Source organism: Camarhynchus parvulus, chromosome 4 (genome assembly GCF_901933205.1).
Source record: "Camarhynchus parvulus chromosome 4, STF_HiC, whole genome shotgun sequence".
NCBI lineage: Eukaryota > Metazoa > Chordata > Aves > Passeriformes > Thraupidae > Camarhynchus > Camarhynchus parvulus.
The window spans coordinates 66,762,597-66,775,639 of NC_044574.1; the positions used below are offsets into that span (position 1 = coordinate 66,762,597).

The 13,043-nt window shown below is 37.2% G+C and overlaps 1 protein-coding gene across 1 annotated transcript in view; it reads right to left on the reverse strand.

Annotated features, from left to right (window-relative positions):
* Positions 1-13,043, reverse strand: part of SCLT1 (sodium channel and clathrin linker 1) — a 30,788-nt gene that overhangs the window by 3,929 nt on the left and 13,816 nt on the right. Inside the window, exons 12-18 of the mRNA XM_030947210.1 lie at positions 12,488-12,665; positions 11,440-11,538; positions 10,898-10,969; positions 10,142-10,216; positions 9,538-9,683; positions 9,054-9,246; positions 7,529-7,725 (exon numbers count right to left, since the gene is read on the reverse strand). Of these exons, the coding sequence (XP_030803070.1) occupies positions 7,529-7,725; positions 9,054-9,246; positions 9,538-9,683; positions 10,142-10,216; positions 10,898-10,969; positions 11,440-11,538; positions 12,488-12,665 (960 nt within the window). The remainder of the gene's footprint in view (positions 1-7,528; positions 7,726-9,053; positions 9,247-9,537; positions 9,684-10,141; positions 10,217-10,897; positions 10,970-11,439; positions 11,539-12,487; positions 12,666-13,043) is intronic.

The window sequence follows — 13,043 nt, forward strand, 5'->3', positions numbered from 1 at the left end:
CATCTGGGTTATGACAGACAATCTCTGAGCTAGTGCCTAAAGGAAACAGTTATTGCCTTCTATCAGCACAAGAAGGATGACTAAAGACACAACTCCAGTAATTTTGGCCAGGGAAAGATGCAAACCTAAGTGATCTGCTCTAACCTCTGACCAGTCTCTACCACCTCACCTTCAATGCTCTACCTGTTGCTGAAACTGCATGGGAAGCTAAAACCTTTATTCTTCTTGAGGGAATGGAGGTAAGGCAGCAGATACTTTAACCTCAGATTTTCACCCTAAAGTCTGCTATTTTAATGATGACACTTGGTTCTCAACAATGATTTGCTTTTATAAACTTTTAAACTTAGTACCTTGTAAAAGTTTGATGCGTGGCACTTGAAATACAAGGTTGCAATACATGTGTAACATCAGGTCACCATTACAGCTGGTGAGGAGTTTCCACTCACCTGTTCTCAACCCACCTTCTCAATCTCTTTCACCAGTCCCAGTAAATATCACAAAAACTTCAACAACTTTGAACTTTCATAGAAATGAAAGTACATAGGCAGATATTTCAAGGCTGTTAAACAGCTAAAATCACATATATAGGTTATACCTGTTATCACATGTGAACACTTGATATAAAAGTAAGAATTAAGTTTGCAGGATCAAGACAGTATGTTAGTATGTAACAATTTTTTTGTAATTTGTCCTCTGTTATTAGTACCAAGCATCAAATGAGGCATTTTCAATATAGGAGACTGATTTTTAGATGCCCTAAAAATGTGAGTTACTGAAAGGAGCCTGTCTCCTGTGCTTGTGCTGAAGTGTGGAATTAGCATGCTTAGCAGCACAGACCATAAACAGACCATAAACAGAGTTTACAGGCTCATACACAGCTGTGATCAAGAAATTATTTTTATAATGAGATCACACTGAACACATATTTAAAAGGAAACAGTTTAACCTTGTAAGCATCAGGAAATGTGATGGCTATTGAGCTAGACAGTTGATTCATTCTGAGTGTTAGCCCTCCCCCAAACACAACTTATGAGACCTCAATATTAGAACAGAGCAATAACCCCAACTGCTGGGTAATTACACCAGCCCCCACTGCACATTGTCTTTGCTAAGTGAGTAGGAAACAAAAGGTGAACTTCCAGCATTTCAGCAGACGGGTGATAAATCCACCAGCTGCAGCAAGTACTTTCTGCAAAGCTCTCATGACAAATATAGCACGTGCCAGCTGTTTTTTTGGTTGAATTATACTATAATATGCTTCAGTTACTCTTAGTAATTACGAATTTTGTATACTGCCAGTACCTGCAGCTGTCTCTCATCCTGGTAATATTTTTTTTCTTTAATGAACATCTTAAAATAAGCAGCTATGGCTGCCAAACATTGCACAAGTGCAGCCAAGAATAATGTTTCAGAAAAAGAGGCAACTTCCTCATCTCAAGATGCCATGCAATTCACTCCATGTACTGAGGAGAAAGCATTCATGGCCAACACTTCATATATTGCCACCAAAAAAGGTCATTCCTCAGAGGCAGACTATTTTCAATCACAGGAAAGATAAAAACAGAGAACTCCAAGCCCCACACATGCCTACTGATGAGTCAGGGACTCCAACTATGACAAAGAAATGTGTCAGAGGCAAAAACTGGAACAAAGATACCCAAAATAGCTGCAGTCAGATGGCTTAAGCTAAGCAAAGTCTTTAAATATAAAAACAATATAGCAAGGATTCCCTTTTGTTAAGTACTGAAAATTATCATGCAAGTGACTATTAAGGAAATTTAACCATTCTGTATAGTTACTCAAATAAATTTATGCTACAGGTGTTTTTTTATTTCCCCTCCCCCCCAAAAGTTATATCTTGCTACTACACAATAATGGCAGATGAATAGGATTATTAATTTGTTTGTTCACATTGTATATTGTTACTGCATTTTATTACTTCTGTAATTAGACTTCAGCTTTTAAAGCTCCTCAAATGCAATGTTTCGTGGAAGCAAACATACCTCCCCTTTATAGTTTAAGCCAATGTTTATAAATTGTTTCATGCACTGTTCTGTAGAAGAACAGACCTGTGTACACCTATTTCTACCCCTATTCAAGTTAAACTGAGCAATCATCCATGTGTCTGACAGGCCAAAGCAATATCCATGGCAAAGTTGAGAGAACTGCCAATTTCCTGACAGGTTTTCAAGTTAGAGAATTGATCTTTCTCCCTGTCTGCAGTTGTCCAGATCTAGTCCACTTGCAGGGCATTCTGGGATGATTCAGTCATTGGATTCAATAGAAAACTTTGTTTATCCATGTGAATCTTATTCTTGCTCCAACCAGAATCATGTTCAACCAAAATAAGCTCTTGGTGTTGGCCACTGGTGCAGAGTCTGGCAAGGGTTTATCTGATTACCTGCAAAATTCTCTATTTACCCCAACTTTTCATTCACAGGGTAAGGGCATAAAAACCTACAAAAAATACTGGTACTGCAAAAAATGAGATGGCAATATGATTATGGTGGCAATGAGATGGCAGATGTGATTAACCCTCTTTTGTATTTGTGCATTTATCTACAGACCTGTAAAGGTGGGCTTTACAGAACAAATCAATCATCTTCCATTATTTTTGAAACTTGCATAGAGTCTGTCACTTCATTTCATTTGAGCAGATGCTGGCAGACTGAATTACCCTGATTTTGCCTGAATTCTGCTGTCAGAACTGTCTCTCTCAACCTTTCCCACTCTACCCTCTGTTCTGCTGTTACTGAAGTTTATTTCCTTCCAATTTACAAATTTCCTAAATATCCCTTTGGTATTGCTGATTCCACTTCCTATGTGCTGTCATTTTTTCTTCTCAGCTGAAGTCTGAAGAGCTACAGAGCTTTACAGGGATGCTGTAAAGTAACAAGAGCAGTGTCATCCAGATGTGGTCAGATGTGGCCAGAGGAACCATTCTTCTGGGTTAGAGTGCTTCAGTCAAAGCAAGAGCCTTTAAAAACTTGTGCGTGCTTTCCTCACTTCTTTCAAAAGTAAATTCTTTCAAATGAGGACAAGAAAAGTAAAAATCACTTGGCATTGAGATTTTTACCATGCCTGTCAAAGGCAGATCACCTTAAATTGTTGGGACATTCAAACCTAAAGCTTTATAATTGGAAGCTCTGCACCCTGTAGGTCAGCAACAACAGCAACATGGATTGTTTCTAGTTCTTATCAAATTCCACACCCATTTGTGGAGAAATGACCCTGAAGATCAAAATGGCTTTTTCAACACTGTCTGATTTGGTTATTTAGATTACTTGGACAACATTCCACATATAGAGTAGAAGGGAGAAAGAATAAATTAGTAATTCAAGAATCAGTTAAAGTGATAAACATAAAATACTTAAATTATTCACCAAGACTTAAAAGCTCTTTTTGTGTTATGAAAGAAGTTTGACAGCTTTATAAAATTTCTATACTTCTGTTTTCCAATTAAACCCCTATAAAGAATATGAAAGATGACCTTTTTTTTTTACAACTTTTTACAGTGATCACTGACTTTATACTATTTTACTACTATTTTATAATTGCAAGCATTTGCTGTCTAAGTTCACTTCAGTGCATATCATTAGAACTCAAAGTACATTTACCATGGATGCAATCAGGGGTCAGAGCAGTTTGGTTTCTGGCTCTGCCAGAGTAGACACTGTGGGAATAAAGGGAATAAACTTGGCAGTGAGTTGTTGGCCAAGAGCAAGGTTTGTATCTGGAATGATGACCTGTGTCACAAGGAGCAGTGACCTCCTTAGATACCTTCAGGGTTGACTGGCATAAGGAGAGTGAAGCACAAGTGGCTCCTTGCCCTTCTGCAAGGTGAAGATGAGGTCTGTTACCCATAAATTCTCCTTAAGATGCATGCAGCATGTTAAGATGCTCAGAGGGAAGAAAGCTTTTCTCATAAATGAAGACTGTAATACATTTGTGTGAAGAAAATGTAAATGTAATTTAGTCTACAAGGATTCAGTGCACTGCCTCCAGTTTCAGCCCTGGATCTAAATTCCAAGTTCAGTTTTATCAGCAACAAGTTACATGTTTAACTTGAACGAGACCCAAAGGTCCAGAAAAGCACAGAATAATTTTCAATGAAGCTTGGAAGTATCAATTTACTTATCAACACTTCTATCTACAGTTTTTTCACTGATCTGCTAGATTCTTAGGGTTTTTTACATTATATGCTCTACCATTACAGTTTGCAAAATTTACTTTTACTTCTTAATTTTTTTTTCAGATTAAAAACCCCTTAACATTCATTGGTGCTGCTTCATTCCTTAGAATTATTTAAAATTATTTAATGCTTCCTTTGTGCATATGGATTACACCTCACCAACAAAACCCTGCAGCCTTAGAACATGACAAATGAGCAGCACAGAATGTGGAAAAGTTAGCAGCTGCTGCTGGTCAGTTTAATAAAGAAGCCAAAATGCTTCAGACACCTTCACATGGGAAATGAAAGCAATGAGGACAGAACTGGAAAACCACCCTGACTTTCAGGCAAAGGAATGGGAAACACCTACACTAACAAATGGGACACTGAGTCAGTGTTTATGGGAGCTGCACTAACAGCAGCCTCCTGGTGCAATGCAATCCAAAATGCTTCCCCCACACACATGGATAGGACTTGGTTAGGAAGTTTATAACTTCCTAAAAAACCACTCAGCTATAAAACACATTAGCATGCTGCAAGACTAATGATTCTTGTTAAAAACTGTATTTTTGTTAAAGAATTGAATTCTGCTACATGTCACCAACACATCCTCTGCATTTGCTCATGTATTTACGTGGATCCTCTGTTCCCTTGGACCCCACCAGGAGGCTTGGTGAGAACATTTCCTGCATTAGCCTCAAGAGACCTTTCAAACACAGCATTTAATTAACAATAGATTAATTAATCCATTACCAGTATCAGTCTTATTTTGTGTTCTTATTGAAATTTCCCTGATAAATGCATTTGCTGCAAAATTATTCTGCTTTTTAAATAATCAGCAACTTGATTTTAGCTCCAAACACAGTAAGAAGCTACTTGCTGTTCTGTACCTGCAGTCAAAATGTTATTGTGATAGATGAAAAGAAATATGATAATTATACATTTATAGTATAAGCAAGGACTTTTGTGCTGAATAACTACTACAGTGTAAATTCTGGAGCTGATTTTCATACCAACTGCATTTTGCACTGCATTGCTGAGTGTCTGGCAATGCATAGAAGGTGAAAAACAAGCTGGCTTTAAAATTTCCAGATAATACTGATAAGGTTCAGTTAGACTAGTTGTCACCATGATATCAGAGCATCAGTGCACAGATTTAACACCAAATTCCTGATGTCAGTCTAAATGACAACCTTCCTGTTTCTGTTGCCAGCTTCCTTGCCAGGTAGAGCAAATGCCTGCTAAAGACTTCTATTTCTAGCTTATCCAGTATGAAAAGGCATAACACACAAAACCATATCAAAGTAACTGACTTAGCTTTTAGACTTGCACCAAAATACCTACTGAAGTCACATAAATAGGGACATTTTCAAGATTTATTCCCCACTTTTCATCCAGGTTCACAAAGCAGACTTCCTTGTATTTTCTATGTCAGCATTTTGCTGCAGATAAATAAGGTTTAAATCTTTTGGTCTGCTGTAACAACATTTTAACACTGAACAGTAAAGGGTTTAGAGGGAAAACAGCTGTATCACAGATAACTTTAATTATTTTGGAAGTCTGCAATTTTCTCCTTTTAAGTGGAACTTGCTGAACCACATCCAGGATCTAGATGCTCAGCTGTGAAGCTTTGTATTTTGATTCACAGAAAATAAACTACAAGTTTAAGAGCTGAAATTTACCTTAGCATGAAAGATTGCAAAATAATTTTCTTCTCCAGTTATTGCCTTTACAAAAGAAGCTAAAAAAGTATCAGTAAGAGCCAGCTAATTACGTACAGTGAAGCTACACCACTAAAACTGTCAGTGAATCAGCTCCCAGTGTCTCACAAACAGGCTCAATACTCTTGTCTTCTGAAAGAGACTTTTCCCTTTCCAGAAGAACTGTTTAATAATAACCTTTGCAAAATGCAGGATGTTTTAGGGGAAAATAAAGCCAGCCTGTACCTGAACAGATAAGGTAAAAAGCCCCCTGTAACTGTTTGCTTAGGGAAGGAAAAGATGAGCACGTATTTCACTGCAAAGAGGGATATCCAGGTTAACAGTAGTGGCAAAGTAGATTTTCCTGGCTTGTGTTTAGAGCTGGGTTCTAATTCCACTCACACCACTGGAATTCTGACAGCCAAGCTATGCTTCAGAAACTGTAACTACAGAAATTGCATGGGATGCTGGAAATATGATTGAAGCTGAGAATATGCAAAGCATTACATTAATAATAAAATACGAAAAAACCCCAAGACTACCCCAAAGGAAAGGAAAGATAGAATTCACAGCTTCCCAATTTTAATAGGGAAAAGCTTTGCTTCCATGTTAACATGATAGCAAAGCAACTTCTAAAATCACTATGAGCACAGAACCACATGAGTGAATCACTTTAAGTGATTAAAGGGCTGCTTCAAATTTATCAAGTTAACAGAGCTAAATAACCTGAATTTTTGTTCTCAAACCTACTGAAAAGTAATGCAATGTTATATTCCTTTCTAACTACTTTAATTTTAAAGAAATTAGACTTCTGAAATAAGGCTTCCTATTTTAGCAGTTATTGTGGACCAGTGTGTCAACCTCCTCCCATTTTTAACCAGTTTTGAAGAAGAGGAGATCTTGAGGACATAAACTTCTCTGCAGTTCTATAAAAATACCAAGCTAATTTAATCTCTAATTAATAGCCTGCTTGAGCTAACTGATAGCATTTCCTGAGCCTAGAAATGAAGCACAGGGGACACTTGCAAAACTGAAAATATTCTTGTATTCTACACTGCAAAATAAATGCATCAGCTTAGAAATATGGATGAATTAAGAGAAAAGTTATGCAAATTATATTACATATAAGTTATACCAATGCACAAAGTTTATACTGTATTTTTTTCTTAGGAGAATCACACAACCCATTTTTATTCTTCATTTATAACAGCAACTGCTCAGAAGAGCACATTAGATTTACATTCCAAGAGGTTTTTGTCAGTTTACTTTAGAAGTCTGGAGATTCACTCCACAACTGATGTTATGGCTTTTCTGAAAAGGTACAGAAGTTCTCATAATCTAAAGTTAAAATTGTTTAAATTGAGTGTGTTGTATCTTGAAAGAGAAAAATCAAAAGCAATATATTCCATTTACTTTTTGTCATTACAAAACCTCACACATTATCTACAAGATAATGAAACAGTGGAAGTTTTCCTTCAGTGCTGACTTCAGAGAGCATCACAGGTTCTGTTTAGATCACTTTGTTTTGCTGCAAGCACATCTTTGAGTCTGGATTATTTGCTCTTTATGGTTTTTCACCACAAGCTTTTCACCTACTGCCATCCCCCAAACAGTATCTGAACCACACTTTGCAGAAGGAGAACAAAACTGCACTTACTTCAGCTTACTGATCCTGGCTTCTGCAGTTTCAGTGAGGTTCTTTGTTTCTTCTTTCCACCTGTTTGTGGCTTTCTGCTGAGCTACCAAGAGACGTCTGAGCTCAGTGGTGGACTTGTGACTGGTGTCCTCCATCTCCCTGAGTCGAGCTTCATACCCGTGCTCTTTCACTGCATGCTCATGCTCCATTGTGCTTATCTAAAAAAAAACAACCCACAATCAAATCTTTCACTCTTCACCTTTTTTTTAAATATTTGTTTTATAATGCCTCCGTTAAATTTATAAACATTTGTTGAAAGTGTGTAAGATACAATAATTAAACTTCTAATTATATACTCAGAGATACATGTGCCCAAAGCCAATTTAAGCAAATAGGACAACTGACAATAAAGGATAATGAGCTGTGTATGCTTATTTTTGTAAGTCATCTTTATTCTTCTCCCTTGTGTTTCCTCCACAGAAACAAGTTGGTTCTTTTCATCTAGCTAAATGTGTTAGGAGTTTCCTAACTGCATCTGCAACTCTTTGTACATCAGAGGGAAATGAAATCAAGCAGTGAATCTTATCTGTGACTGTAATGGAAGCCTGCCTGATTAAAAACGAGACAGACAAAGATTTAGTATATGCTTTCTGTGCTTCATATCCACCACCTCTTTGTTACAAGATTCTCATCCTTTGTTTAAGCAAAGGCTTCTGGACTTGTACAAGAGTCCCTGTTCAATTTCACAGCTTGCTTTGTCTTGTAGTGCAAAGTGGAAGCCAGATTTGAGCTGGTCCCCACTCCCACCTTGCAAAACTGCTTACTGAGGTTGTCTTCATTGCTCCAGATCCTCAGATCCCTTTCTCTGGTATCTTTACACTGCACAGGGGAAAGGACCAGCTTTCAGAAAGCACATCAAGGATGAAAGCTGTTCCTCCCTCCAGGAGCCACAGGCACCCTGAATCTGTTGAGGTACTACTGATTCCTTATCCCACCTGCAGCCTGCTCAGCATTTAATGGAAAATATTCAAAAAGAACAAAGCAGCTTGCAGCTAATATTCTTGTTTGCAGCTAAGCATAGAGAACAATTTCCTCTGCCCAGAAAATAGGAGCCAATGCTTGACAGCCACACTGTTAAATTATTTATTAATTACACACTGCCCTGTCAACATGGTGGACACACAAGTAGAGGGGCAGAAAGTCAGACAGACAAAGATTTCTGACACATTAGAGACAATAAATAAACAAAGATTGGGAATTGCATTATTTAATCTATTCATCCTATTTAAAGCAAAGAACATTTGGGGTTTTCTGATCAAGGAGAATTTAATACACATTAAAATACAATTGAATTAGCAGAGATTGAGTTCCCCCATGGATTCTGAGGACACACAATGCAACAATAAAATACTTTTAAGCAGCAACCAGGATGCATCTGGAAACTCTCGATCTTAGTTTAAACATTTTATGGTTTTTTCTTAGAACTGCTGCCTTACTAAGCAAATATCAGCCTTGCATTTCAAAGAAAAAAACAAAAAAACCATACCTTTATTTTAGCTTTTTTTTGAGCCTCCCCTGCCAGTTTTCTCAAACCCTCCATTTCATTTTGCAATCGTTCATTCTCCTGCTGAAGTTTTAGTCTTTGTTCACTGACAAAGGAACTCTTTTCTCTTTCTGAATCCAGAGTGCTTTGCAATTTACAGATAACTTCCTGGCAACGGGATTTCTCTTCCTCAGAGCTAAAAGAGAAGGAAAGTCTGGCTGCAACTGAAGAACTGAACAACTCCTGAACCAGAGAATGAAAGAAATAGACTGGGAGCTATCCACAAATCAGCAAAGAACTTTATCATGATGATGGAATTGATAAAATCAATCTTAGTTTCACAGTTATGGTATCTTAATACTAGGTCTGCTACTGAATGAAAAGATTTGACAAAGCCCTAACAACACACATTGAAAAGTTTAAATAGTCCAAGTAATTTCCACTGTTCTCTCTTCTTACTTCTGTAAACACCTGCAACATCACTTACTTCATTTCCAGCTGTTTCAGTTTATTTTGTGTCACCTGCAGACTCCGCTGCAGGTCATCCTTGGCAGCTTCTGCAAGTAAACACTTCTGATGCAGCTGCTCCAGCTTCCTACTGTCAGATTCATGCTCTCTGTGCTCCCTGTAAATCTGAAGAGTCAACTTACATGTCAGTGTACTCCTCATTGCATCCTCTTTTCCCATGATTTAAAACTAAACTGTATTTCTAACATGGTTGCTGCCACTTGAAAAAGAGGAAAGTTTCCAATGATCAGACATTTATTTTGTATTCTGTCTATTAATCTTAACTGGAATATCTACCAGCATTCTTTTGGTTTTGCTAAACATCTCTTTTACTTTTTACACTTTTCAAAGAACTTTCTTTTTCAGTTTGGTGTTGCTGCTTTAAAAGACCTTCTGGATTAAAAAAAAAAGAATGCAAACAACCTTAAAGTAAATATATGAAAATTTACAATTAAGAAAATCTACTCAAAAATAAAATAAGAAATTAAGGGAGAAATACATGAAAAATGGATAAAAAAATCTATGTATTGTTCCTTCTGTAAAGAGATCTTGAATGTGATGTAAAATACATACAATTACCTTACCTTTTCAAGTTCTTCTTCCACTGCTCTCTTTTCTCTAATGGCTCGTTCAATTCGACTTTGTTTTTCTGCACATTCCTTTTCATAAAAGTAATTTTTAAACAAGATTTAATAAATCAAAAGAAAAACTCAGGAAGTGCTGAAGCCAAACATCACCCAGTGTAAATGCAGTTCTTGCTGCTGCCATGGATGCATTTGATTTTGTTTACCTGTTCATTATTTTCTCTATAGGATCACTCAATATACAGACCAAGGCACATCAAATGAAACCTTTTAAATTAAACTTAATGCGTAAATTGGTGCATAAGCACTGAATTCTTCTGGTCACCTGCATAATTTATTACAAGTTCCTGGTTCATTCAGAAATAGGATGTCTGTGATCTATAGACTTTCTCTTAGGATACTTTCTCAGCTTGCATATCAGCTTTCCTTTGTACACACACAAGTACAGATAAGCATGGAAGGCTGAGTTTAGTGTCTCTGAAAGAAACAGGGATACTGAAGAAGTGCCATCACATGGGAAATATTTTCTAGAGCACAGATCTCACTGTCAAAATTCCTGAGAATTCATCTCTGGAGACATGCAGGATGTAATGTGCTGTACAGCAAGAGAGGACTGTCCTACACAATTACTCATTAATCACACATTGGTTGACCTAAAATACCAAATTCTAGTGGAAATATTTGATCAGCAAAAGTCTTAGTTAAAGTCTCAGAATGTTTTGCTACTGAAAGTATTTTTATCACTCAACTCCATACCATCTGAAGAGCTGAAACTTCTTCTGTCAGCCGAGAAACCTGCATGTTACATTGCTTCTTTGCAGTGTCTACCTGTGACCAAAACAAAACTCCAAAATTAGTCCCACTAACTATTTTTCCATCTTGCTTTTTGACATATATATGTAGGATATAGGTGGTGCATGTATCCAAAGCATGAAAATAGCTGGGACTGCAATAGCTGACAGCTCTTATGACATAAATGTTAAAAGAATGTTTATAATCAATCCACACTACTTTAACTGAAGGTGTTTAGGAGAAAAAAGCACAAATGAAGACACCACAAGTGCCATTCACATCTTCACAGTGCAGCCTTCTCCATGCCAGTGTCTGCAGAGACACCAACAGTTTTGCTTCTTGTTTAGAACACGTGTCTGGACAATAAATGCTGAAGAGGATGGTGCTATCAGCATGCTGCCTTGCCACTTAGATTATCCAAACTCTTGTGAGAAAACTGTTTGTGATGACCATGCACCAGAGGAAAACCAAAAAATCTTCCCATCTTTCAGAACGTCATAACTTACTTCCTTTCTAATTCTTGCAGCAGTATTTTCTGCAAGTTGAGACATTTCATCCTGCAGTTTTTTGATCTCTTCTTCCTTTTGTTTCTCCCCAAAGAGTGCCTAAAAGAGAAATAACAAAATGAAATATCACTGATATTTCAGTGTGATACTAAGAGCACCAAGAGGAAAACACACATTGCTCAAAAAACACCTTCTCTTCCCTTTTACTTTTTACACTGAGACTCAGTAACACTGACACTGAAAACATGTGGCACTAAATGCACATTCTTGTAAATCAGAACCACACAGAGAGTTAGTGTCAGTAGAGGCCTTTTTCTATTGGGACTTGGAGATTTTGGCTGAGCATGGAGTTATACAGAAGAAAGCACAGGAACCCAGAGCAAAATTTCCACCTCAGTCTCCCGCAGAGCAAGGAGAAAACAATTTGAAACACAAAGTGTTAACAGATATGTATATTAATGTGCATGTTTTTTATTCTCTTCATTAACTGAACATTATCTTTTTTCCTTATGTTCATTGAATTTTCTTCCCAGTTTGAAAAATTCAGGATGTTTAAGCCAGAGGAGTAAATTAAGAATTGTCTGCTTGGTTTTGGCTCCTTGAGCCATGTTTTCATATCAATATTTTTGGCACAAACATTTTTCTATGATAGTTTAATCACACATTGTATACAAAAGTTTTCTTTAAGGCCCTTCACATGTCTGGGTTTCTTTGTTGATGACTCTGCACTTTCCTTGTTTCCTATGTCTTGTCTTTAACAGTTATAAATTTGTAACAGAACCTTCCTTTTTTTTCCTGACACCAGTACTGGGTAAGAAACTCTGAATTATTGTCAAAAACTTTGGCAGATTCATGTTTAGGTACAGTGTTATCACTTAGATGACCTTGATCCAGGCACTCAACATATGCTTTGAAGTTTGTAATGTATGACAAATCTGAATGATGAGTGGTCACATCCCAGTTTGCTCCCTGTGCATGACTAATCTTAATGAAAGAAGCTAGCTTGTGTATTCTAAATATCCTAATTTCTAGGAAACACCTGGCTTACCTGACTTTTTTGCAGGTTAGCTTCTTCCAAGAGCTGTATGCAATCTTGGACTTTGGCAACAGCATCATATGTCTCACTTTCTAGATTGGCAGACTTGGCCTGAAGCTCTCTGATCTGTTCCTCCAGGGCTACTTTTTCTGTTCTCAGCTGTTCAGCATCTTGAACAGCCACACACAATCTGCAAGACAGCAGAAATTTGACAATGTGATGGTTAATCAGGACACTGATCCATTCAAACTGAGCTATGAGTAAGTATCTATTCAAAAATTGCCCAAATTGCATTGTTTTCTGCTTGGTTTTTTTTGAACAGAGTGTTTTGAGTTTGATGATCAATCAAGTCCTAGAAAGAAACAGAATTACAGGTGTTAACTCAGCTATCTAATCTCAGAAGATCCTTTGAAGAATCCCAGTGATATCCTGGGATAGATCACTGAAAAATGTTCTATATTAAACCAGAACAGAACAGCCCCAGAAGAAATAAAGTTTTCCTCTGTGGAGGAAACTGAATAATTGGATGTGGGCAATGAAGTTGCAGCTACAGTTTTAGAGAAAGAAA